The 27551-nt window shown below is 36.2% G+C and overlaps 1 protein-coding gene across 4 annotated transcripts in view; it reads right to left on the bottom strand.

Annotated features, from left to right (window-relative positions):
- Positions 1–27551, bottom strand: part of Ube3d (ubiquitin protein ligase E3D) — a 170051-nt gene that overhangs the window by 62096 nt on the left and 80404 nt on the right. For 3 of the 4 annotated variants that reach the window (XM_047557048.1, XM_047557049.1, XM_047557051.1), the window contains one exon: positions 7953–8091. The exons of the other annotated variant lie outside the window; for it this stretch is intronic. In XM_047557048.1, coding sequence (XP_047413004.1) covers positions 7953–8091 — 139 coding nt within the window. The remainder of the gene's footprint in view (positions 1–7952; positions 8092–27551) is intronic. 4 annotated transcript variants of the gene reach the window in all.

The following is a 27551-nucleotide window of genomic DNA, read 5'->3' as shown; positions in this document are numbered from 1 at the left end:
AGAAAATTTCGAAGACATCAACAGGTTTCTAGAGACATATGAATTGCCTAAACTGAACGAGGAGGACATACACAATTTAAATAGACCAATTTCAAGTAATGAAATAGAAGAAGTCATCAAAAGCCTACCAACAAAGAAAAGTCCAGGACCAGATGGGTTCTCAGTCGAGTTCTACAAAACCTTTAAAGAAGAGCTCATTCCAATACTTCTCAAAGTATTCCATGAAATAGAAGAGGAGGGAACCCTCCCAAACTCATTCTATGAAGCCAATATTACCCTGATACCTAAAACAGACAGAGACACATCGAGGAAAGAAAATTTCAGACCAATATCCTTAATGAACATCGACGCAAAAATTCTCAACAAAATTTTAGCAAATCGCATACAAAAACATATTAAAAAGATAGTGCACCATGATCAAGTGGGTTTCATCCCAGGGATGCAAGGTTGGTTCAACATCAGGAAATCAATAAATGTCATTCACCATATCAATAGACTTAAAGTCAAGAATCACATGATTATTTCAATAGATGCAGAAAAAGCATTTGATAAAATATAGCACCCCTTCATGCTCAAAACACTAGAAAAAATAGGGATAGTGGGAACATTCCTTAACATTGTAAAGGCCATCTATGCTAAGCCCATGGCTAATATCATTCTAAATGGTGAAAAACTGAAAGCATTCCCTCTAAAAACTGGAACAAGGCAGGGATGCCCTCTTTTACCACTTCTTTTCAATATCGTCCTTGAAACTCTAGCCACAGCAATTAGACAGACCAAAGAAATTAAAGGGATACGAATAGGAAAAGAAGAACTAGAACTATCCCTATTTGCTGATGATATGATTGTATACTTAGAGGAACCAGGAAATTCCACCAGAAAACTTTTAGATCTCATAAGTGAATTCAGTAAAGTAGCGGGATATAAGATCAATGCACATAAATCTAAGGCATTTTTATACATAAGCGATGAATCTTCAGAAAGAGAAATTAGGAAAACTACCCCATTCACAATAGCTTCGAAAAAAATAAAATACTTGGGAATCAATCTCACAAAAGAGGTGAAAGGCCTCTACAATGAGAACTACAGAACACTAAAGAAAGAAATTAAAGAAAACCTTAGAAGATGGAAAGATCTCCCATGTTCTTGGATAGGAAGAATTAATATTGTCAAAATGGCCATACTACCAAAAGTTCTATACAGATTTAATGCAATTCCAATTAAAATCCCAATGATGTACCTTACAGAAATAGAGCAAGAAATTATGAAATTTATCTGGAAGAATAAAAAACCCAGAATAGCCAAAGCAATCCTTGGCAGAAAGAGTGAAGCAGGGAGTATCGCAATACCAGATCTTCAACTCTACTATAAAGCAATAGTAACAAAAACGGCATGGTATTGGTACCAAAATAGAAAGGTGGATCAATGGTACAGAATAGAGGACACGGACACAAACCCAAATAAATACAATTTTCTCATACTAGACAAAGGGACCAAAAATATGCAATGGAGAAAAGATAGCCTCTTCAACAAATGGTGCTGGGAGAACTGGAAATCCACATACAACAGAATGAAACTAAACCCATATCTCTCACCATGCACGAAACTAAACTCAAAATGGATTAAGGATCTCGGAATCAGACCAGAGACCTTGCATCTTATAGAAGAAAAAGTAGGTCCAGAGCTTCAAAATGTCGGCTTAGGACCAGACTTCCTCAACAGGACTCCCATAGCACAAGAAATAAAAGCAAGAATTAATAACTGGGATAGATTCAAACTAAAAAGCTTTCTCTCAGCAAAGGAAACTATCAGCAATGCGAAGAAAGAGCCTACAGAGTGGGAGAAAATCTTTGCCAATCATACTTCAGATAGAGCACTAATCTCCAGAATCTATATAGAACTCAAAAAACTCTACACCAAGAATGCAAATAATCCAATCGACAAATGGGCTAAGGAAATGAATAGACACTTCACAGAAGAAGATCTACAAGCAATCAAAAAACATTTGGAAAAATGTTCAACATCTCTAGTAATAAGAGAAATGCAAATCAAAACCACTCTAAGATTCCATCTCACCCCAATTAGAATGGTGATTATCAAGAATACAAGCAACAACAGGTGTTGGCGAGGATGTGGGAAGAAAGGTACACTCATACATTGCTGGTGGGGCTGCAAATTAGTGCAGCCACTTTGGAAAGCAGTGTGGAAACTCCTTAGAAAACTTGGAATGGACCCACCATTTGACCCAGCTATCCCACTCCTTGGCCTATACCCAAAGGACTTAAAATCAGCATATTACAGAGATACAGCCACATCAATGTTCATAGCTGCTCAGTTCACAATAGCCAGATTGCGGAACCAAACTAGATGTCCTTCAGTTGATGAATGGATAAAGAAAATGTGGTATATATATACAATGGAATATTACTCAGCCATAAAGAATGATAAAATTATCGCATTTGCAGGCAAATGGATGAAACTGGAGAATATCATGCTAAGTGAGATAAGCCAATCTCAAAAAACCAATGGATGAATGATATCGCTAATAAGTGGATGACGACACATAATGGGGGGTGGGAGGGGTTAGTGTTAGGGTTAGGGAGGGGGGCAAGAATGGAGGAAGGAAGGACTGTATAGAGGGAAAAGAGGGGTGGGAGGGGTGGGGGGAAGGGAAAAAATAACGGAATGAATCAAACAACATTACCCTATGTAAATTTATGATTACACAAATGGTATGCCTTTACACCATGTACAAACAGAGAAACAATATGTATCCCATTTGTTTACAATAAAAAAAAATAGAATAAAAACTAGAAAGAAAAAAAAAAAGGGAGATCTCTTTCATGTTATATCATTTGGAACAAAGTGGCCCTGACCTGAAAGAGAACCAGCTAGTAACCAAAAGGAGGAAATGTTATCCTCATGGTAATCAGCCCTGAAACTATAGAAATGAGCAGGCCTGCACTAAGAATGTACAAAAGAACACTCTGTCTTGGTCACCCAAACCTTTATAGAGGTGGGTCAGAACACTGTTCTCACCATCTGAACAGAACATCAGTTCCATACAATTCCCTTAGAACAATTCTCTCTGATGTCAAGTATATTTGGGAAATTATATATATTTCCCATATTCTTTAAGCAATAGTGTCATACTGTCCTTTAAGCACATGAAACACCCTAAAAATCTTATAGTTTAAAAATTATAACTTTATTTAACCAAACTTATTAAAAGAGGCAGCACTAGTCAGTGGCTAAGAATGGGAAGTTCTATAACCAGGTTTTGTACCTCGTGTCCCTCCATTTATTAGCTGTGTGAGCTTGGGCAAATTCATCTCTCTGGCTCAGTTTTATATATGTGAAAAGAAAATAATAATATACCTTCCTCATGATGATATCTCAAAAACAAAATGAGCTAATAAGTGAAAATCATTAAGAAAAGTACCTAGAATACTCAAAGACTGCATAAATTTTAGTTATTCTAATTTTGTATCTATTTTATTATGACTAATAGTATCCTAACGAACAGGTGTCCCATGGAATAGAGAAATGCTAGTATAGAAAGATCTTCTCTCTACCCCCCAAAAAGTCAGCACCCTCTGTAGCATCAAAAGCACTACAGACAAATCAGTTTTTGTCTCTTAATATCCATTTAACTTTCCTGTGTATGTTTCCCTATCAGTAGAGTAGCTAGTCCTTCTAGCTCTAACAGGGTAGAATTCTAGGGAAAATACAGATCATGATGACAACCAGCAGCTATTGCCACATCCTGATTTCAACCTGATTTAAAGTATCATCTTCTAGACAGAGGCTCTGTCAGATTCAAAGCTGTCCTCATAGGACTTCAGGTTAGGAACCAGAGCTGCACAGCAACATGGATATGGAAATGACCTTGTACCACCTCACCCCAGAAGTCTGAAGCATGCAGAGGGGAATAAACTAGTAACAGTAATGGCTGTGCCAGGCTGCAAGCTGCCTACTCCAAAGGAGCTCTCTGCCCACTCCAAGGAGCCCTCTGAAACCCTTCTACGTTAGTTTCTGGCACCAAAGTTTAGTCCATTTCCCCTGCTGTGATCTCCAAGGCCCACAGGAGCCCAGTGCTAGATGCCAGGCACTCCACTGGTCTGACTCTTGCCAGATCTTTCTCAGGGCTGAACTTTTCTTCAACTCTTTCTCATTTGTACAAAACCCAACGCTGCAATTTCAATGCCTATAGTCACCTTTGCTCAAAGTTATTGAAATATCTCAAATCTAGATTTTACCTTGAGTCCAGCCCTGTCCCAGCAAAGATAGGGCAACTGCTTTTGCCCTTGAATTTATGCTATTCATGCCTCTGCTTCCCTCAGCTCAGTCTTTTAGATTTTTAGGGTGCCCCATGGCCAGGCCAATTTGCATCTATTCAGCCATCGAGCCATCCAGCATTTATTAACTACTTTCTACATTCAGGCACTGTTCTAAGTTCTGTTGGTGCAATATTGAACAAAAACAGACATTCCCCGTTCTCACACAGATACATTTTAGTCATGGAAAAAGAGAAATAAATGACCCAATCATTTCAAATTGTAAAAGTACTAAGAAAAAACAAGGTGAAAGTCATAAAGTAGTGGTAACAGGAAGAAAGGGACTCAATGCAGGAGTCACGTTAGGCCTCTTGGGGAAGACACCTGAGCTGAGACCTGGAAGACAATAAGAAGCCAGACAGGCGAAGATTTAGTGCAGAATAGTCTTAGAGCAGAGCTAATAGCCAGTGCACAGATGCTATAGCCAGAACCAGCCTGTGATAAGGAGGGGGAAATAAGGCTAGTCAGTGTGACTAGATCAGAGTGAAGGACAGGAAGAGAAAGCAAGAGAAGAGGTCAGAAAGGGAGGCAGGGCCAGATGGTGCCCAGCCTCACAGCCCAAGATAAAGAGTTTGTATTTTATTCTTTTGCAATAGGAAGCCATGGAAGAATTTTAAGTATGACATGAGGAATGGTAAGTTCATCTCTCTTCTTGAAGCTTCAACAACTACAGTACATAAGTGCTTAGCAATATGTCAGCAATTCTCAACCAAATCCTGCATTCTGTTTGCTGATAGTCACACTAGGGATATTATAGTATTGTAACCGAGTGGAAGCTAAAATTATAATACTACCACGAAAAGCTATCCCTGTTGGCCTGAGAAATGTTATAGCGTAATTCAAGAAGGCAAAATTTCATCTATGTTAATAGTGCTCATTAATAAGATAAAACCTTCCCTTTGGGATTTGGCAGTAATAACAATTCCAGCAGGAGTGGCATCAGAATCCTAAAATAACAGCTTTGCAGAAAAAGCAGCATTGCTCACAGTGACTAACTCAGTCTGAAAAGTAAGAGAATTGGAAATGTGAAGATGGTATCTGTAACAAGTGTCAGTCTACTACTTTACAGCTCTTGCCAAAATAGCTCTCAAAAAAAAAGTACCTGAAAGTGAGTTTCTAATTAAAAAAATAAATCTCAAATATAGGCAAATAGTGCCCCCACTCCTTGCAATTATAATAAATGAGTAAGTAGGTGTCACAAAGATGAAAAGGCAGAACATCTCTTCCTAATTCCAACAGACACCTTCCTCATTTTAACTGATCCTTTGTCTGGAGTGAAGACCTGCATAGGGAAGCTGATTCCTAGAATGTCCTGATAAGGATACATCTTTCCAGAGGTAAAAGCAGGGATAAACTTCAGCAGACACTGCTTATAATATTCTGCCAAGTTTCTCTATATTTTTCAAGCCGGGGTATATATGTGCTCAGGACAGTAACATTCAGCAAATAGCCTCAACTCAGATGAAGTACAATCACCAAGAGGACATTCAGCAGTTAACGTCTGGACTACTTGAGAGCTCCTTTGATTAAAGATGCTGAAAGCATGCTGATGCCAGCAATGACAGGCTGGCCAGGCTTTCACGCACGCACCTGTGTTTACATGAAACTGGGAGGGCATCCTTACAGAGAACCAGACCTTCTCTGTCTCATGAAGAAATGCAACTTAGCCCTCTTCTCGAATCCCTCAAACTTAGTTTAGATTATTGTCTTTTATCTTTTTAACACTTGTGTTGAGCTTACTTTGTAATAAAATTACTCTCAATTTATATCACACTTGGATGACTATCCTGTCTCCCCCAACATACCATAAAATCCTAGAAGTCAGAGTCATCTCTCTTGCTGCTCACTTACCCCTAGTATAAAGTTTTCTAACAGTACATGAGAGAGGGAGGGAAATAAAAAATAATAGTCTTCCAGCTTCACTCCCCCAAAATAACTACTGTTAAGTTTCTTGTAACTCCCTCCATTAAAGTTTGTGGCCTGACATAAACTTTTGTGTTATTCACTGTTTAATCCATTGAGCAAAACTTAGAAAAAACATGGACTGGTATTACATAATTTTAAATCATTTCTAGTTCAAGGAGGCATACAAATAAAGAACTATAAATCACCACAAAATAAGGGTACAATTGTGGACATACCCAGTAGATACAACCTGCCTCCATCCACCACTCACACCCCACACCCTCAGCTCCCAAGACTTCAGTAAGCACTACAGTAGGTGGGAGGTGGGAGCAACTCTGGCATAGGCCTGGTAAGTCCAATGTGGCTCTAATGCAGGGAATTCCCAGGTCAACTCACTCCATCTTTTTGGATCTCATTTTCCTCTCCTCCACATGGAGAAGGTGCCCCTTCAGGTCCCCTTGATCAAGAGTCCAGGATTGAAGCTGATGGAGCTTCAATACAAACAGAGATATGGAGGCCAAAACCTGAACTTTTTGTCAATGCCCAAGGCTCAAAAACAGGTAGAAAATCATAGAGACAACCAATGCAACAGATTTCCAAAAGATTAGAGATATAAATTAAATTGGAACAGCTATTTTAAAAATCAATTTCTTAAGATATATCATAGGAAAATCTTAGATGTCTCATTAGCCTACATATCAGAGATGTACCAAATATTTACTGCTCTAAAAGTTATCTTTGTATATATCTGCAACTCTCCAGAGGTAGAGAGTTATTTATTCTTTCTCAGCAATACATGTGGCCTTCCCACAAGTATCTGATGGCTTGTGATTACTCTTTCATTGTCATGAATCACAGATGTGTTCAATTACATTCAGTACCTACAGGGCCACAACTTGAGCCAGTAGTTAACATCTTAATTCTTTTTTGTTGTTGTTACCAGAGATTGAACCCAGGGGTGCTTAACCCCTGAACCATATCCCCAGCTCTTTTATAAAATTATTATTATTTTTTTAAATTTTGAGACAGGGTCTCATTAAATTGCTTGGGGGTCTTGCTAAGTTGCTGAGATAATAGGCATTTGCCACTGCCAGTTTAACATCTTAATTCTCATTCGCCTTCTCACATGACAATTAGATGGCTACTAGGAAGGGAGTCTTCCTGATGACCATCCTGCTGGTCAGTCTATATGCAGCACTGGGTTATACCAGGAAGCAACACAATTAAATATCCAGGGGAGTGGAAAGTGCTAAGAGAGGGAAATGGTGCTAGGAGGAGGGAGGATACCATCCAGGTTAAAGATTTTGACTTCAGGCAGCTAACACGAGTAAAGCCAATAGTAATGGTTCCATATCCTTATTCTAGGGCAAAACTTGGAGGAGGGAAGGGGCATTCTCAAGTGATGTTGCCAGATCTTCTTGCTATTTCTTCTTGCTATTTAAGAGGCAGGGAAAATGGAGGTTCAGAGAATAAGCCTTGAAGTTACACAGCTATGGGGTTCTGCCACTGCTAGGCAACTTCCTAATCAGTTCTGAGTCTCCATTTGTTCATTACTTAAAAGGAGGCAAGGCAACACATGCATTATGTTATTACTACCGCTATTTGAAAATATGGGTTTCCATGGGCAATCTCCTATGAAAGACAGGATCCTTGAAAAAACAATTTTAAGTTAAAATGAGAAACCACACCCTAGTAAGGAATATCCCTTACCTGAAATGAATTCATTTGGCGAAGGGATGGTGGCAGGGTGGCATTACTCCTTGATAATATCAATAGCAGCTCCAAACAGGTTGCAGCGGGCAGGGTTAATGAGTGGACACTGATGTCACTTTCCCACGAGCTAGCATGTCTGGAACACCAACACATTAACTTTTATAAGTGCATTGTAATTATTTTTCAAAGCTGATATATAAGAAGAAAACTCAGTTATAGGAGAGAAAAGACAATGCACAAAAAGTAGAAATAATAAATATTGAAAATTTAAAAAGAAAATGTTCAAGACATTTTTATAATGTTGTTAGTATAAAGCAGATGGATTAGGCAATTCTTAAGCCATCATTTTGTATTCAATGTATAAGTCATAGGAAAAGCACTGATTTTTGTGGGATCTGTTGGCAGGGAGATAGGGAATAACGGCTAACATTGCAGTGGTTCCCATGATCTATATGCTCTGCTCTACATGGAATATCTTGTTTACACCTCAACAACCTAAGCAAAGGAAATATTGTGATCCCCATTGAACAGATGTGGAAATAGTTTCTGAGCCAGATAGGCCCTTATGGACTATCTAGTTCAGTGGTTCTCAAACTTGTAAAAACTAAAAAAAAAAATCTTGTAATAGTTCCAACTTGCAACACAAATAAAAGCAAAGCTGCTCTGTTTGAAGGGAAGCTTTGGCAGCAGGCCTCCCTTCATCTTCCAGAGTGGCTTGAAGTGGCTCTGTTATATCCTGTGGAACCCATTTGAAAATCCTTTCATTTGAAAGATCAGGAAATTGAGGTCAAGGACCTCGTCTGAGATGAGGCAGAGGTATAGAAAGTGTTAAGGGTGGACCAGGAATCCTGGTGTTCTGCCTCCCGATCCAGTAAAGGGAAAAATCAGGAAATAATGAGAAAATAATGTAATAAGAATAATATGAGTCTTAGGTTTTCAATTTTTCTACTTACCTATTTCTTGCCTGATCCCCTATCAAAGTGTCTCGTATCACTGTCCCAATTTTTAAGAGAAGTACATAAACATATAATATTTTATGCTTGTTTTATAAAGATATATGTATTCTTTTGCCGTTTCCATAAGTTGATCTCTGCAAAGCTATCTTTACCCAACCCAAATCAGTGGTGACTAGTGGAGATTTAGGGGGCATCGGTGATGGAGGCCGTAACTGATTTTAATGCTTTGTAAGAAGAGTAATGGCAAACAATTCCAGTTCCATTCAGCTGTAATACCACTCGGGTTGTTTATTATGCTGATGCATTTCTGATGTGGGTGGCAGAGTTAAACCACCTCTGAAGCATTTGCCCGTAAGCTGGACTAGAATGGGCACTGCTCACTTTCTTTCTTTCTTTTTTTTTTTTTTTTTTGGGTGCTGGGGATCGAACCCAGGGCCTTGTGCTTACAAGGCAAGCACTCTACCGACTGAGCTATCTCCCCAGCCCCTACTGCTCACTTTCTTAAAAATGATCTGATTTCAGCAAGGGCATGTTTGTCTTCTTTGTGTTTTTTTGTTTGTTTGTTTGTTTATTCATTTTAGTTATACACGACAGCAGAATGTATTTTAACAAATCATACATACATGGAGTGTAACTTCCATTCTTGTTGTTGTACAGGATTGGAGTTACGGAGGTCATGTATTCACATATGAACATAGGAAAGTTATGCCTGATTCATTTTACTGTCTTTCCCATTCCCCTCCCCCACTTCCTTTCATCACCTCCCCCCAACCCCTGCCACTGTCATCCAATCTGGTGAACCTCCACCCCCACCTATTGTGAATCAGCATCTGCATATCAAAGAGAACATTCAGGCTTTGGTTCTTTTGGGATTGACTTATTTCATGTAGCATGGGTCTCCAGTTCCATCCATTTACCAGCAAATGCCATAATTTCATTTTTCTTTATGGCTGAGTAATATTCCATTGTGAATATGCTTCTCTGTGTTTAAAAAAGATTGTTTTATATAGACTGGCTCTGTTATTCTCCATGCTTTGGCTCATTATATAGCAATCTCAAAATTTCTCTGTAATAGAAATAAAAATGCTGCCGTCTTTTCAAAAAGTCAAACTTGGTTCTATCACAGTGGCTCCAAGTTTACTCTCTACCCACTTCCTCATGCCCTCCACCATCCAGTCACTTTCTGTCTCTGAAGGGCATTACACTGTGTGCTCTGTCTGGCGTATAGTCGTCCAGGCCTGGGAGGCTGCTATCCGGACCTGAAGAACCTCCACTCATCTTGCAAGACCACCCAGATATCATGTCCTTTGAGATACCCTGTGTCTAACCTGCCTAATATCATATTGTATTTATATCTACTATAAAACTTACTACTGCCCTCTTAGTATTTTTATTTAGGATGTGTCTACATCTCTAATTCCTCCTAGATCAGACACGAGTGGATTTTCTAACTTTGTAGTCTTATTTGGAAAAAAAAAGATTAGAAAGTTGCCTCAAAATTGCATTTCTGCAGATGTACTCAGATTTCCCCTTCTACTGACTTTTTTTTTCCTTTACATTTGTATGTTTAAGAAATAATTTAAGTTTTTAGAATTTACACCCTAGACAGTCCCCCATCCACAATAGGGATCACCAAAGCTATTTTCATTATCAAAAAAATTTTTTTTAAGTACAGTAAAAAGGATTTTACTTTTTCTCAGCAAAGGCCACTGGACCCTGCCCTCAACTGTGAATGTCCCTTGAAGGTCATCTGGGAATCTGAGACCTAACCCAGGTGTGTCGACCTGCTGAGCTTTGGTAAGGATCCCCAGGGATGAGGTGAGCCGTGCCACTGGTGGAGGGGTCTGTTGAAACACAGAGCACCTTCAAGGTAGGGCCACTTCTGCATCATTTTTTCTTTCCCTTTTAGTAGTAATGTAGTTGTAAAAGAAATGGGAAAGACAAGTTATACAAATAAACATTTTGACAAAAGCTATCTTAGTTTGTCATGATGTAAGATGCTCTTCATAATGTAGGTTTAAATTTTATAAAGTCCAGGCCTTAGTTTTCTTCTGTGGTTTATCCAGTGCCTACATAGACAGTGAGCCAGGTGTTTTAGTTTTATTGTTGTCTTCACTCCCACAGCAGCCCTGAATGACAGGCATTGTTCATCCCATTTTAAAGATAGGAAACCAGAGACCAGAGAGGTTAAGAGATTGTCTAACATCACACAGAGAATGATGAATGGACCTGGTATTCAGTCAGGTCAGCCTGAATTCCCTGGGCTCTCCCACCATTTCACAAGGATCGTTGAGGACAGTGTGCATAATATTATCCTCTCCAAGGCCACCAAGAGCAGGACCTTAATAACTGGATCTGCCAATGCCTATCTCTTCCGTAAGTTGACCCTTTAGCTTACAAAAATACAGTTACAACTATGTTCATCAGTCTACAGGAAGTCATTTTATCCTTAAGATAACTGCTTGTAAATATATACTCCAAAACTTGAATAATAAAGGTAGTAAGATAGACAGGGGCAAATACTCAAGTTATTGTATGTGAAAATAGCTACCTGGTGAGAAAAAACATTAGAGGCAATATATCAATATGTCAATGGTTATTTCCACAAGAGGGAAATAATAATCTGGGGATTTTTTGCTTTTTTGTTGTTGTTGTTTATATTTCTTCTTTACACTTAAATCTTCCAAATGTTATTTTTAAAATCAGAAACAAGCACTATTATGATGTTGATATGATCTCTGGTGCAAAGGAATTTTTAAATGCTGCTTAAAGGTTTTAATGCTCTGTTAAATGGTTATGCTGTGACCCATTAAAAAGGACACTGTTAGAAATGGACATACATTAGCACTGCCTTCTCACTCACCAATGAGTGATCTCCAGGTAAGCCCTCTACAGCCTAATTTCATGAAAAGACCCTGGAGTCAGTACACAATCTATCCAACATGTCAAACCACCAAAATATACACAAAAGGGCACCATTACACTTGATTACATGACCAAAGACTCAAAAAAAAAGACACCACTCATTCCATGTCTGTATACAAGTAGGAACATTTGCCTGGTTTTCATTTTAATTCTTAAAACAGTCTGTGATTTAACAATTTTTCCCCACTGAAGCTCATCAAGGTAAAGCACGGTGTCCCAAACCCAGAGTCAGCAAGGGACAGAACAGAGACTCAAGCACTGTCCCTCCCATCACAATCCCACTCTTCACTGCTTCATAAACTCGGCAAAAGTCCTAGGTATTATTGAAATAATTCTATCCAAAATGATTGAAAAATCCCAAAGACAAATAACAGGGTCAATTTTAGGTATCTTAAAACCCCTTGTTTTTAAATAATTTGAATAATCTTTTTAATTAGATAAACCAGCTAGTTTGAATGTGGCACAAATTCCTAATGTTTATTCATTCCTTCCTATTTCCTCAGCATTTTTTCATTAGTCCCAGGCACTATTTTTTAATATATAAAGATTCTCTATACATAAAATACTATTTTAGGTATTTGTTTAATATTGACTAAATTTTAAATTTCCTCTGAAATGTAGGTAAAGTTTTCATATCACTTTTTTAATTTAGGAAGAAAGCAGTAAAGACAACAAAAAGGAGAGGGGGATAGATAACTACACATACTTAAAATTCAGTTTATCTTAAAACGATCATCAAAGTTGGCAAATGGAGTTCAGGACGTGTGTGGTGACAAAGTCCAAGGTATCACTCTCAACTATCCACCCAAGGCTCAAATATTAGCACAATGTTTGTTAATGATATAGGCACTTTAAGAAACACTGGGCAAGATCTGGATTACTTATGGTATTTCCTCCAAAGACATCATAGATTATTAGACCTAAATCAGTAGTCTTCCACCATAAATCAATCAGAAAGATACTTCAAAAGGAACAATGAAGCGAACATCAACTAAAACTTTTTTCTGTGATTTTTAAAGTACTGCAAGGAGAAGCTTTCCTAAGAGGCTAGAACTGTCAGCGAAGTGACCTTAATCTAAGAGACCAAAATGCAAGCAAAGGACATACCATCCTTGTTTCTAAAGTTCTGCCTTGAGAAAATTCCCTAGAGAAGCAACTATGGCCTCTACTTTGAAAGAGGCAACAAGAAGAGACAAAAAAGTCACCTTCTACCACTTCTAACAAAAACAGTGAAATTGAGACTGAATCAAACCAATCAATATCAAGAAAATAACATGAGAAAATAGAAGGTGATATAGTCTTTTAGGAAATATCAAGGTCATTTAATGTAACACACTAATATGTCAAATATATATTACATAACAATATTAAAAGTTAAAATATTTAAAAGGAGTTCAGTGTATTGTACAAAGAAAACTGAGACAATATGGAAGAACTTTAGATGGAAAAATTAACTTAAATCTCATATTTTTCATCTTTTAGTAGATGATGTGGAGTCTTCAGTCCTCGAGGAACCAAAGAAAGCAAATAGCCTATTAAAGATGTTGAAATATAATGTTCATATTTGTAGATTTTAGAAATTCACTTTAAAAGTTGCAATAACGATAAGCCCATCAATTTGAGCTCTCAAAACAGAAAAAACAAGCAAGTGAGAACTTAGTAATAGAATCATTAATAAGCAACTGTTTAATATATAAGCTGCACAAGTAAGCAAAATTTTAAATTTAATGAGCCACACTCAAGAACCAAATTCTGAAATAACTAGATGCATTTGGGGTATCTGTTGTATTGAGTCACCTTAACTCCACTACACTTAAATATTTTAAGAGTATTAATTCCTAAAAAATAGATCCTGAAAAATATACATACCTACTACTACTTAAAAATTTCAAAATCAGGCTCATTAAGTAATGAACTGTGTCCTTAAGACATTTTCTTAAAATTTTTTAAAAGGAAAGTTTTTTAAAAAATATTTTTTAGTTGTCAATGAATCTTTTATTTTATTTATATATTTGTATGTTGTGCTGAGGATCAAACCCAGGGCCTCACACATGCCAGGTAAGTGCTCTACCACTGAGCCACAACTCCAGCCCCCCAAAAAGGAAAGTTTTGACCTTTTAAAATCACATCGGTCAACAATGGTCTTTAATACTCTTTGAATTAAAGTGCTCTCGAACACAGTTCCTGAAAGCTATGCCTTTTGAACTTTGCTGGTAAGAGCTGTAAGCAAATCTCCCCCACATCAAAAAGTATAAGAAAATGGTTCTGCTTTAAATAAGATATCATAAAACAATCTCATAATTAAATGTATTAACTCTTGCCAAAAAATGAGAGATTTAAAAAATAAATAGATACCTCTATTACTGCGAAACACCAGTAGTTGAATGTAGGAATAAGACTGGGAATGTGTTCATTAAGGAGAGAACCCACCCTACCAACAAGACTGTCAGAAACATCATCAGTGGATTAATATTGAGAACATCTAAAGAGACGAACTACTCCCTCAGATATCAAAAACCATTTTGTTATAGAAAATTCCAAATATCCAGAAATAGAGATAAAAGTAAAAGGATCCCATTTAACTTAAACTGAGGGAAAACCTAAATAAATCCTATAGTGTTAACCTACTTCACTTGCTCTTAAGTTGCTTGTATTTAGTTGAGTTTTAAAAATCACCAATTTTAGAGACCCATTCGATGTGTAGGTCATGATGGTAATAGTTGATAAAGCTTGATGACCCATACCCTGACCACAGGTACTTCTTAACTCTAATCACCTTTTCCCACACCTCAGCCCATAAGCAGCCACAAACCTGGTCTTTGGAGAGGTGGATTTGAAACTTGCTCTCCCATCTCCACTATGAATAAATTCTTTCTTTTTTGCAAAACTATTTCAGTGATTGACATACTGCATGGGAGACAAAATGGACCTGGTTCAGTAGCATACCCAAAATCCTGCTTTAAACCATCATTCTCAAATGGACAACTCTGCTTTATCTGTATCCCCACAAATTGCCACCAACCCTGATTTACTTTGGAGGAAACCACAGACAACATATCATTTCATGATGAAATAGTTCATTATGTATCTCTAAAAGATTCTTTTTGAAGAAGTACTTACATATAATTCATTACCCTTAAAAGCTAACAATATCCTAATATCAATTTTTAGTCAGTGTTCAATTTTCTCAAATAACTCATTAATATTTTTAGTTTGTTTGAATCTAAACAAGGTCCATGTACTTGTTGACACTTTTTTTTCCCCCTTAATAGATGGGTCTTGCTATGTTGCCCAGGCTGGCTTCAAATTTGTGATCTTCCTGCCTCCGCCTCCTGAGTAGCTGGGATTATGGGCATGTGCCACTGTGCCCAGCTTGACATGTATTAAATCATTCTTAATCTGTATGCCAAATATTGTATGGTTCCATCTGTATGAAATGTTTAGAATGGGCAAATCCAGGAAGACAGAAAGTAGAAAAGAGGTTGCCAGGGGCTGGAAGGAGGGAGCAATGGGAAATAAAGGTTAATGGGTATGTTATACTTTAGGGTGAAAAATTATCCATGGTTGCACAACCTTGTAAATATACCCAAACTCACTGAATTGTACCCTTTAAAGGGGCAATCTTATGGTGTGTACATTACATTTCAATTTAACAAAGGAATATGAGGAAAAAAACTACCTTTAAGAACAGAGGTCAAGGGCTCGGGTTGTGGCTCAGTGGTATAGTACCCAGCTAGCACACTTGAGGCCCTGGGTTTGATCCTGAGTACCACATAAAAATAAAATAAAGGTATCGTGTCCACCTACAACTAAATATATATATAAAGAACAGAGATGGTTTTAGGACATCAACAGAATACTGAACACATTGGCTTAATTATGTAATAATGAACTTGTGAAAATATTCCCAAAAGAAATTTAAAAATATTAAAGCTTCTATTGCAATTAATCCTAGATAATTATTTATTTGCAAACAGACAAACCTGAGGCAAGGTGGCCTTTATACTATGTAGTTTATACTTAACCTAAAAATAATTATAACATTTATTTGTATTTTATTATTCTCTTATTTCTGTTCCCTGACTTGAGAACGTCAATCTCCAAATTATTTTCATTGTCATGTTAGCATTTGCTCTCCTTGGCTTTTCCATTACTTTTTTCCCATTTTAAGACTTTAAACCAATTCTTCTCCCTTTCTTTCTTTTTTTTTTTTTTTCCAGTGCTGGGGATCGAACCCAGGGCCTTGTGCTTGCAAGGCAAGCACTCTACCGACTGAGCTTTCTCCCCAGTCCCTCCCTTTCTATTCTGAGATAATTGTAGATTCAAGTGCAGTTGTATGATATAATACAAATCCAGTTTCCCCTAGCATTAACATTCTAGAAAACTACATTGACATTGATAAAATCCAGCCAAACTGATGATGAATCTCATCAGTTAGACATGCATTTAGACATGCATTCATGTGTGTATGTGTTCAGTTCCATGCAATTTTATCACACGTGCAGATCCACATGACCACATTCACATTAAAACAGCCAACATAAATAACTATTTCATCACAAGGATCTCTCATGGAACAAAGGGACACCCATCTCTCTTCATCCATCCTCCAATCCCTTCCCCCTGGCAACCATTAATCTGTTCCTCATCTTTATAATTTTATTTCAAGAATGTTATATAGCTGGACACAGTGGCATATGCCTATAACCCAGCTACTTGGGAGGCTAAGGGAGGAGGATCACAAATTTGAGGCCAGCATGAACCATTAGCAAGACCTTATTTCAAATAAAATTTAAGTAGGGCTAGAGATGTAACTCAGTAGAAGAGTGTTTGCCTAGCACACATGAGGTTTCCAGTACCAAAGAATAGGAAAGAAAAATGAATGCTAATGTTAATGAATTCATATAGTGTGTAACTTTTTGAGATTGGCTTTTTTTTCCCCACTCAGTATAATCCCTCAGGACTCATCCAAGTTATTGTGTGTATCAACAGTTCATTCCTGGGTTGGGAGTGTAGCTCAGTGGTACAGTGTTTGTTTAGCATGCACAAGGCCCTGAATTTAATTCCAATACACACACATACACAAGTTTATTCCTTTTCATTGCCGATTATATCCCCATAATATCAATGTACCACAGTTGCTAAACCATTCGTCTGGGGAAGGACATTTGGCCTGATTTCTGGTTCTGGCTATTATAACTAATAGCTATGAGCTACTATGATCTTTATTTGTACACCAGGTTTGGGGATGAACATGTTTGCATTTTTTCCTAGGATAAAGGTCCAAAATTCCAAATACTGGGTCATATGATAAATACATGTTTAAAATTTCTTTAATTTTAATGTGATCAAACATGCATTTTTTTTTCCTTTAAGTTTGGTACTTTGGGTATCTTGTTTAAGAAATCCTTGTCTAATCCCCATAAATGTATGCTTCCGTTTTTAGCCTCCCTTAACTCTTCCTACTTCCCCACCACCAGTGGTCTCCATCACTCACTGGCCTCCCTGGCTGTCAAGTCACTGCTCTGGCACTAGTAATTCACTCTCTCCCTCGGGTGTCTAATAGTCTACGGTGTGTGTATCCAAATTATACCCTGGACGTCTTTTCTCCTCAGTTTTTCCTCCTGCTGTGAGCAAGGTTATAATAATGTCTCTTCTTATATATCCTTATATTCTAGTACTTCGACTTGTATGGTAGCCTTTGGAGTAGTATCATCAGGTTGAAGGGCATATGCATTTTCCATCTGAATCGATGTTTGCAAAGTCTGTGCCAATTCACATTTACAAATCTATCACAGAAGACTTTACCCCATACTTCTGTTAACAATGAACTCACAGATGGATTTTTAAATTTTGATGGAAAAATTATAACATGCTTTTCATTTGGTTTACATTTGCCTAATTCCAATGAACTCAAATATCTTCGCATATATTTGTTGGTTGTTTGGATCTGCTTTCTGTAAATTGTCTCTTTTATATATATTTTTGGTAGTGCTGGAGATCAACCCCAGGATCCTTGTGCATGCTAGGACTTCTTTTTTATTTAACTTATTTTCTAATTTTTGTTGGGCTGAATGCAGGGGAATCCCACTGTACAACTGCAACAACGAGAGCAGTAACCTTAATTATAGGTCATTTCTCAACAGTTTGTAAGCAATACTCAAAAAATTATAAATGGCAAAACATAACCATTACTATTCAAATCAGGAACTAGACAAGAATGCTGTTATCATGGTTGATTAACATATTCTTATAAAGGAGAAATTAAAATTAACCCTCCTTTTCCCTGGTGCTATGATTTTTACCTAGAAAGCCTGAAAGATTCTCTTAAAATAATTAGGAAATGTAGGCAAGAAAATTATATAAAAACCAAGAGTCTCGCTAGTCCCCAGGGCAGGAGTAGAAGTGGTATGGAGGGGAGCCTAAAAATAGTAATGGGAAAATATTTGTCTCTATCACAACAGGACCCATGATTATAAAATATTTAGAAATTAACTTTAACAAAAAAGACAAAGGACCCACAGAAAGTAAATTCTATAATCTACTCAAGAGCACAAAATAAGAACAAATACAAAGATATGCTTAATATCATAAAAACGTCAATTGTCTCAACATTTATATTTTAATTTAATACAATTTCAATTAGAATCCCAAAGGGACTGGTTTTCATCAGAACTGGATAAAATAACAATATATACAAGAATAAATACTTGAAAATGACCATACATAGGAAGAACGCTGATAAGCAGACTTACCTTCTAGCTATTAAAACATAAAATAAACCAATGTAATTAAATTAATACTCCTGTTACAAGAAATTTTACAAAAATTTAATGTAATTAAATTAATAGTACTGTTACAAATTGGTCAGTGGAACAAAACAAAACCTAAAAATGAACTCTAATATTTGTGAAATGTAATATATTATAAAGGCATTTACCCATGATCAATGATACTACAATTTGAGGAGAAAGATATAGATTACCTATTTATAGTAGCAGTCCAAATAACCATCCATATGAAAGAAAATAAATTTAAAACCTACCTTACAATGTATTCAAAAAAGATGTTTTTAATGCACGAATGTAAAAAAAAAATCAATAAAAAATCTTGCCAAAAAATCTAAAAAACTACATCAAACCATATGCTAGAAGGGTTTAATAATTTTTAAAAAATATACTTAACAATTTTTTGCAAAAATCCATGACAGAGGGCAGAAATTATGATGATAGAATTTCTAAAAATTGATAAAAAGAGGACAAAGAATGGGAATTAATTTTTTAAATGGCTCTTAGGTAGTGACTTTTAAATCACCTAAGGGTCACAAATCTTTATGATAATATAACTAAAACTACAGACTCTATTCAAAACAGTGCTCATCTTTACAAAGAGAATTTTGCATATAATTTTGGGTGTTTCTCAGATCACTCACTCCCCAATCCATTCATGTCCTCCCCATATAATGAGAATCATGCAATATATGGCCTTTTTAGTATGGTTTCTTTTACTTAGCATAATGTTTTCAAGATTCATGAATCCCTGATAAGAGTCACTGCTTTCAGATTAAAATATTTTTTCTAATTTATCATTTTTGATTAAATAATACAAACAATTCCATTTTGAACTAACTTCTAATAATATGCCATTATATCTGTATTAGGAATATTAATAAATATAACCATTTAGAAAAGTTTTCAAAGATAAGATCTCCTGGCTCACATTTTTTTACCACATTCCATTACCAGAGGAAATGGGTTGAAAAAGAGGCTGAGAAACACACTAACAATCCTTTAATCACTCTCCAGAGTAACTAATTGGAAGTTGAAGGAAGAGGGGTTGGGCATAATAAATTAGGTCCACTCATAACATTCTCATAAGTAAACCTCGCTCTTGGTATCACAGGTTCCCTGTTCCGTCAGGACCAACTCAACCAACTACCCACTCACCCCATAATTTAAGTCCTTTGTCAATGTGGATATGAAGTGTTTCAGATTTTTTTTTGATAGATCTAAATATCTTTATTTTTGCAAGAATAAATTGTTAAAAAACATGTCAGTGAATCTATTGGGGTTGTTAATACTGAGATTACTGGCATTGATCAAATATCATTAATTATGGATGAGTGTTTTATTTGGAGTCCTTTTGTATGGAAGTGTTTAACATGTTTTCTTCTTTGATGATTTCCTAGACCAGGTAAAACAAATAGGTTTTCTTCATTTTTCAGTTTGGATTGGTTGGAAGTTACATGTGTTGAAGAAAATGGCGAGACCATATCTGGTATCAGCAGAAAAGAGAGAGCTTATCTACCAGAACTATATCAGTCCCTTCAGATAGCTTCAGTGGGTGGATTCTGGTGATCTGCCCACATCCAACTGCACTCTTGCCTACATTCACAGAACACTATCTTGCTCACTATCCCTGGCTTCTCCTGACTCCTTTTCCTAAGTCCACACTAGGATTCCCTCCCTTGGAAATCCATCCACCCTTCCTTACAAAAGGGAAGCTGACAATGGTGTGATTCAATTCAGAAGGATCAAGCCTGGTCAATCTTGGTATTTTTGCTATTAGTGTCTGATTTGCATAACCCTAAATAACATGTGGCTTTTTCTGACCCACTGGAAAATAAATTCTAATGACTAAGAATTCCGTTTGCAGTAGTTTGGAGTGGAATGTCCTCCATTACCCAGGTGGGGGCTAAGTCAACCATCCACTGCAATATTGAGAGGCAGTGAAACCTTTAAGAGAGAGGGCCTAGTAGGAGGAAGTTTTGTCCCTAAAGACAAACCTTTGTTCCTTGAAGCTTGAATAGTAGGACCCCACCCCTTCTCTCTCTCTCTCCCTCTCCCTCCCTCTCTCTCTCTCTCTCTCTCTCTCTCTCTCTCTCTCTCTCTCTCTCTCTGTCTCTCTCTCTCTCTCTTCATTGCCAGGCTGCCACGAGGTGAGCATTTTCCCCTGCCATGAATTCCCACCATGATGTGCTGTTTCACCACAGGACCAAAAACAATGGAGCCCGCTGACCATATAATGAAACCTCCAAAATGTGAACCAAAATTAAAATTTTATCTTTTTTTTTTTAAGCTGATAATCTCAGGTGTTTTGTTACAGAAACAGAAAGGTGACTAGCACATTACCCTTCCATGAAGAGAGATGATATCCAAATGCCAAGATCATGCTCCTGTGTGAGAGCCCTTCATCTTAGAAAATGTCCTCAGGTAGAAGACCTCAGATCTTTTGTGAAGTCACATGTCAATGTAACTCTGTAGAGTTTATTTTAAGTTTGCTCTTAAAAATAATCATATAGAAGGATAAGCTAGATATGTGTTGGAAGTGCCCTGCTTTCAAGCCACACATTTAAAGATAGTACATAATCCCACAAATTTAAATGTACATTAAAATAGAGTTTGGTATTCTTTTCTCTACTGTTTATACTGTAGATTTCTATAATTTTAAGAAGTTATAAATAAAATGATGCACTTTAGTAGGACATTTTCTATTTCTGAAATCTGAACATGAAACATTCACATGACCAAAATTTGCAATTTTTTAAAAAAGAAATACATTTCTAGTCTGTCCTTTTAAAGTTCTCTTAAATAAGCTATGATATAAATCAAATCATTACCATTTAACTTTCAAAACACATCTGTTTAAAAGTATGCTTTTAAAAATATGTTAAAGGATTTTTTTAAAGCAATATAAGTGACAAGCTACTAGGTGTTTTGAAATCTGTTGTTTCTGCCACAAGTAATTTAACTAGAAAGTTTATTCAGGAATCCTCATTCAAAATGTATGACTGAATAAATACACCAAATTAAGGTAAGGAAAATAAAACTAACCAACTTGGTGATCATGTAAAAAGTAAAGCTATTTTCAATTTGAGGACGCATTAAAGAAAACCTATCTTTGAATGCCTGAACATATTTATTAACATATCAAGTAAAAATATAGTTTTCTATAGGAAATTAATCAAATGGCCTTAATGAGTAAATTTAAATCACATTTACGTTAAGATCAGGTAATTCTAATCTTTAAATGTAGAAAATTTGCCTGAAACTAACCTGATAGTTTTTTTTTCCATGAAAAGTTACTAAATTTAGAATTCAGGATTTTTATCATTGTTAGCAATATACAAGTTGTTCTAGATATTAAAATGTGGTACTTCAAAGGGGAATGACGGGAAGGGAACAGGGACAGGAATAGGAAAGACAGTGGAATGAATCTGACTTAAAGACTGGGATCCTAATTAGAATAAGATGCACTCCATGTTTGCATAACTGTGTCAAAATATACTCTACTGTCATGTATAACTAAAAGAACAAGTAAAAATATAAAAAATAAAATAAAAAATAAAAATGTGGTACTTGCAAATTGACAAATTTGGTGGCTGCCATTAATATAATGCTTTTCATGGATAACAAAATATACAAAATAAGTAATATAAATGACTGAACTATTTGAGATGACTTGAGCAGATATATTATCTATTTTTAAGAGGATAAAGAAATGTCTGTAGAACTAGGAAGACTTTTTTTTTAAGTGCATAGAAAGAAGTTCCATCCAATAAGGCAAAAGAATGCAGGAAATTTTCTTTAACTACAAATAAGGTAAAAGCTGATATTAGTTACCTCCACCAAAACAAACCCAGGAATACATTTTCTTTGGAGAATCAAATATCCAACCATTCCACCTAGCATCCATTCATATTTTTATTATGTCCAATAAAACTATAATCTGTCTGGTACAATGATTGCATTAGGTCTTGCAACCTAATCACAGACAGCTTCAGTCTATCAGACCAAACAGCTGTTTTAACAGTTGGGTTTCTCCAAAATTAAAATATTCTAATTCTGACAGTGCCTAGCAACTGAACTGCTAAAACAGCTGCTCAAGGTGAAGAGTTAAAAATCAAGTATATATACAGTTTTCCTCCTATTGCAACTACTGTGAGATTCTTTTAGAATAGAAGTTCCTAAACTTACATACACTTTGACATTTTCCAACCTGTTTAAATTTTTATATTTGTATTGCTTCCATCTCTGACCTCCAGCCAACATTTCTGCCATCATCATCTCTCATGGTGTTTGCCCTTTGTGTCCTTCATGCTCTAAACCATAATTGCCAGTTCATAGGTTTTGCACGTCCCTCCTTAAAATTATCATCTGTGTGCTTTACGCTCCCATTTCTCTCTCCACTGTCTCTGAAGCATCTTCATTCTTCTGCAACAGGTGGTATCTCGGAAGTCCCCAGATTGCATTAAGTGAAATACTATTCAAATGACTTATGTTATAATAAGGTTAAATATTGAGGAGAGAGAGACTTAAAAACAATCTAAACATGCTCTTCGGCTGATAATTTTCATTTTTGGTCACTTTATAAATTCTTCAAAATTCTGCATTTGTCATGATGTTCTCTTTCAGATATGTCTGTTTATCCAGTTATCTATAATGATTCTGTGGTGCAGAAACCTATTCACTAACAATCATCTTACCAATAATGATTACTTTGCTTTTTCTGTCTATTCATCTTTTTACCCAAACTTTCTATCAAACCATTCATCCAACCACCATGTTCTTATCTTTGCCAACTGAACCAGACATGACTAGGCTAAACTGACTCAAATAAGCTCTCTTCAAGTCTGCAATATACCTTGATCCTGGCTTGTAACATTTGCCCCCTCTCTTCATATGTCCTCACTCTAAACAAATGTACTGCCTTACAGATCATTAAAATCTAAGAATAGATTTATCATACGACTAAGACTCATCAAACCTGAACATACCTACAAAGAAGCTGAACATATTTCAAGATTACAAATTTTTTCCTGTAGCAGCTCTGGCTCTTTGGCTGGGTTACAGAGTGATTTTGGGACATTCATCTCAGAAACCACCTCTCTCCTATGCCCCACTTCTCAGTGCAGATACCATAAAGGAAAAGGTGCTCATAGACCTTGTACCAGGCAACAATGTCCTGGGGCAAATTGACTTTCAAGGAGATATCAGAGGCTCTGTGAAACAGGACTTGATTCTACGACTGGAAGTCATTTTAGTAAATCATGTCAAACCCTGAATTATGAGTATAGTAGAGCTAAATTTTCTTAATTAAAGGAGACTGTGAAATAGAGCTTTGTTTTCACTCTCCTATTATCATGTTACTGCTGAGGACACTAGCCCCAAAGTCTCCTAACTTTATTTTGGAGTCAGTCAGTAGAACAGCGTTCATTCTTCCAGCTTACAATATTGTTAGGATCAGTTTTGCTTCACAGGGTTAAACCTAGAAAAGTTTTCATTTTTAATAAGAGCTTAGATAAATAACCCTAAACCCCAAAGGGCCTCGTTAAAGCAGGCTCATAAAAGTTTTACACTTGCATATGAGTTTGAAAAAAAAAAATATGTCTACCTAGCAGTTTGAGCTCCTGCTGACTTCTCTAGCCTTGGGGAAGTTATTGTTAAAATTCATATGTGTCGCTATTTCAAATGATTTAAAGCAGTCTATTATGATAAATCACCATGAAGTACACCAAATAAGAGATACTATTCAAACAAAAATCTCAATTTTAAATACATAAAATACATACAACGCACCCACCTGCATGTTTAAATAGCATTAAGGATCTGATACATTACTCATCTAATCACATACTCTATCCTCAGAGCCTAGGATAAAAAACATATTTCATACTAGGTGCTCTATTTTCCCTTTCTTTTTTTAGGAGATCATTTCAACACATTTTGACTCTACCCTGGAGAATTAAAATCTGTGCAGGAAAGTTCCAACAAAACTGGAAACTTAATCAGTTGGAATAACATGAACGTAAGTAGTGGGTAATGTTAACATTTTACCACTTCCCTTACAAGACCTGGGAAGACCAAGATTGATACACTGTATTTAAAAGTTGAGAGGATGATTAAAAACAGAACAGACTTCCGTTCAAAATAGAAGAGTAGGGATGGTTTTGTAAAAAAATGCCTCTTGTGTCCAGCATATCATTTTGTAATACACTAAGTGCTTAATTAATAACGATTAATACACTAAGCTACATCCATCCCCAGTCCTCTTGTTAAGTTGCTGAGGCTGGCCTCAGACTTGCAATCCTCCTGCCTCAGTCTCCCATGTCACTGGGATTACAGGTGTGTTCCGCTGTGCCTGGTACTTAATTAACATTTGTTAAAAGATTTTTTTCAAAAATCAGTTTATAGTTCATCTTCTGCGGTTTTCTTATCCCATTACAGGGTCATTACCATTAGTGCTTCTCAGACCTTCCATCCAGGAACAAGGAATTGCTACCAAAATCTGAAAATATTTAGTATTCCAAGACAGAAGTGCAGAGTAGGACTTGACCTGAGAGAAATGAGCCCCTCTGCAATATTCCTAATGTGCCCCTCTACAGTATTCCTAATGTGGTTGTCTGGTCTTTGCTCCAAAAAAATCCAATAACAGAGATTCACTGCAAGAAAGTTCTTTATACTGAGTGAAATCTACTCTTCAGAACCTGAACCCTTCAAAAAATATTTAATAGCATCTAACACATTGTCCTGATTTTTCTCTAAGCTAATCATTCATCATTTCCTCCAACAGTGATTTATATGAGATGGAAGAGTGTCCCTCCCATTCTAGCTTTTTTCAGTTTAGTGGCTATTTATTAAGATAAAACCTACTGCTGGGTATGGAGGCACATGCCTGTAATCCCAGTGACTCAGGAGGCTGAGGCAGGAGGATCGCAAAGTTCAAAGCCAGCCTCAGCAATTTAGTGAGGCCCTAAGTAACTTAGCAAGACCCTGTCTCAAAATAAAAAATGAAAAAGGCTAGGGATGTGCAGTGATTATGCAACCCTGGGTTCAATCCCCAGTACCTAAAAAATTTAAAAAGGTAAAAAAATGGGGGAAAAAACATGCCATTCACATAGATCTTGAAAACAAGCAGGGGTTTCTATCCTCATATCAGATAAAATGAACTTCAAGCCAAAGTTAATCAGAAGGGACAAAGGACATTTCATACTGCTTAATCAATAAGAAAAAATCATCACAAATATTTATGTCCCTCACAATGGGACATAAACAAACCCTTCTCAATTTCAAGAATCAAATAGACCACAGCACAATAACACTGGGTGACTTTAACCTGCTTCTCTCATCACTGGACAGATCAAACACAAATTAAATAAGGAACCAAAAAAAATTAATAATTTAGACTTAATAGACATATATAGAATATTTCACCCATTAATGACTGAATATACTTTCTTCTTGGCAGCACATGGACCCTTCTCTAAAATAGACTATATCTTAGGCTACAAAGCAATTTTAGTAAGTACAAAAAAATATGGAGAATATCTTGCATTCTATCAGATCATAATGGAATGAAATTCAAAATCAATGATAAAAAATAGAAGCTATTCTAACACCTGGAGACTAAATAATACACTATTGAATGATCAATAGATATCAGAAGAAATCAGGGATGAAATTAAAAAAATGCTTAAGTAGTAAATGAGAATACCGACACAACATATCAAAATCTCTGGGACACCATGAAGGCAGTTCTAAGAGGAAAGTTCGTTGCCTTAAGCTTATTCATTAAAAGAATCAAAAGTCACAAAACAGATAACCTAACATTACATCTCAAGGCCCTGGAAAAAGAAGAACAAAAGCAGTAGAAGACAGGAAATAATTAAAATCTAAGCTAAAATCAATGAAATCATAACAACAACAACAAATTTCAAAAATCAATGAAACAGCAAGTTGGTTCTTTGAAAAAACAAAATTAATAAACCCTTTGCTAAGTTAAACAAGAGAAAGCAGGGGGGACCTCAAAGTTACTAAAAACCATGATGAAAAATAAAATATCACTATGGACACAATGGAAATACAAATGATAATTAGAAATTATTTTGAAAATTTATACTCCAATAAAATAGAAAATCTTGAGGACATCAACAAATTTTTAGAGACATATGACCTACCCAAACTGAACCAGGAGGAATTAGAAAAATTTCAACAGATCCTTTTCAAGCAATGAAATTGAAGATGCCATCAAAAGCCTACCAAGGAAAAAAAAAAAACTCAGGACCAAATGGATTCTCAGACCTTCAAAGAAGACTACCACAAATCCTCCTCAAATTATCATGAAATAGAAAAGGAGGGAACCCTTCCAAACTCATTCTATGAAGCTAATATCACCCTGATACCAAAACCAGACAACGCCACATCAAGGAAAGAAAACTTTGAACCAATATCCCTGATGAATATAGATGCAACATTTCTTAATAAAATACTGGCAAATCACATACAAAAACATATTAAAAAGATAGTGCACCATGTTCAATTGGGTTTCATTCTATGGATGCAAGGTTGGTTCAATATACAGAAATCAATAAATGTAATTCACCACATCAATAGAGTTAAAGACAAGAATCATATGATTTCTCAATAGATGCAGAAAAAGCATTTGACAAAATACAGCAACCATTCATGTTTAAAACACTAGAAAAATTAGGGATGGTAGGAACATACCTCAACATTGTAAAAGCTATATAGGTTAAACCCACAACCAACATCACTCTAAATGCAGAAAAATTGAAAGCATTCCCTCTAAAAACTGGAACAAGACAGGGATACCCAAATTCACCACTTCTATTAAATATAGTCCTGGGAACTCTAGTCAGAGAAATTAGGCAAAAAAAAAAAGAAAAAGAAAAAAGAAATTAAAGGGATATGAATAG

This window comes from Sciurus carolinensis, chromosome 7, assembly GCF_902686445.1.
Source record: "Sciurus carolinensis chromosome 7, mSciCar1.2, whole genome shotgun sequence".
Classification (NCBI taxonomy): domain Eukaryota; kingdom Metazoa; phylum Chordata; class Mammalia; order Rodentia; family Sciuridae; genus Sciurus; species Sciurus carolinensis.
This window is presented reverse-complemented; position numbering and strand designations above follow the sequence as displayed.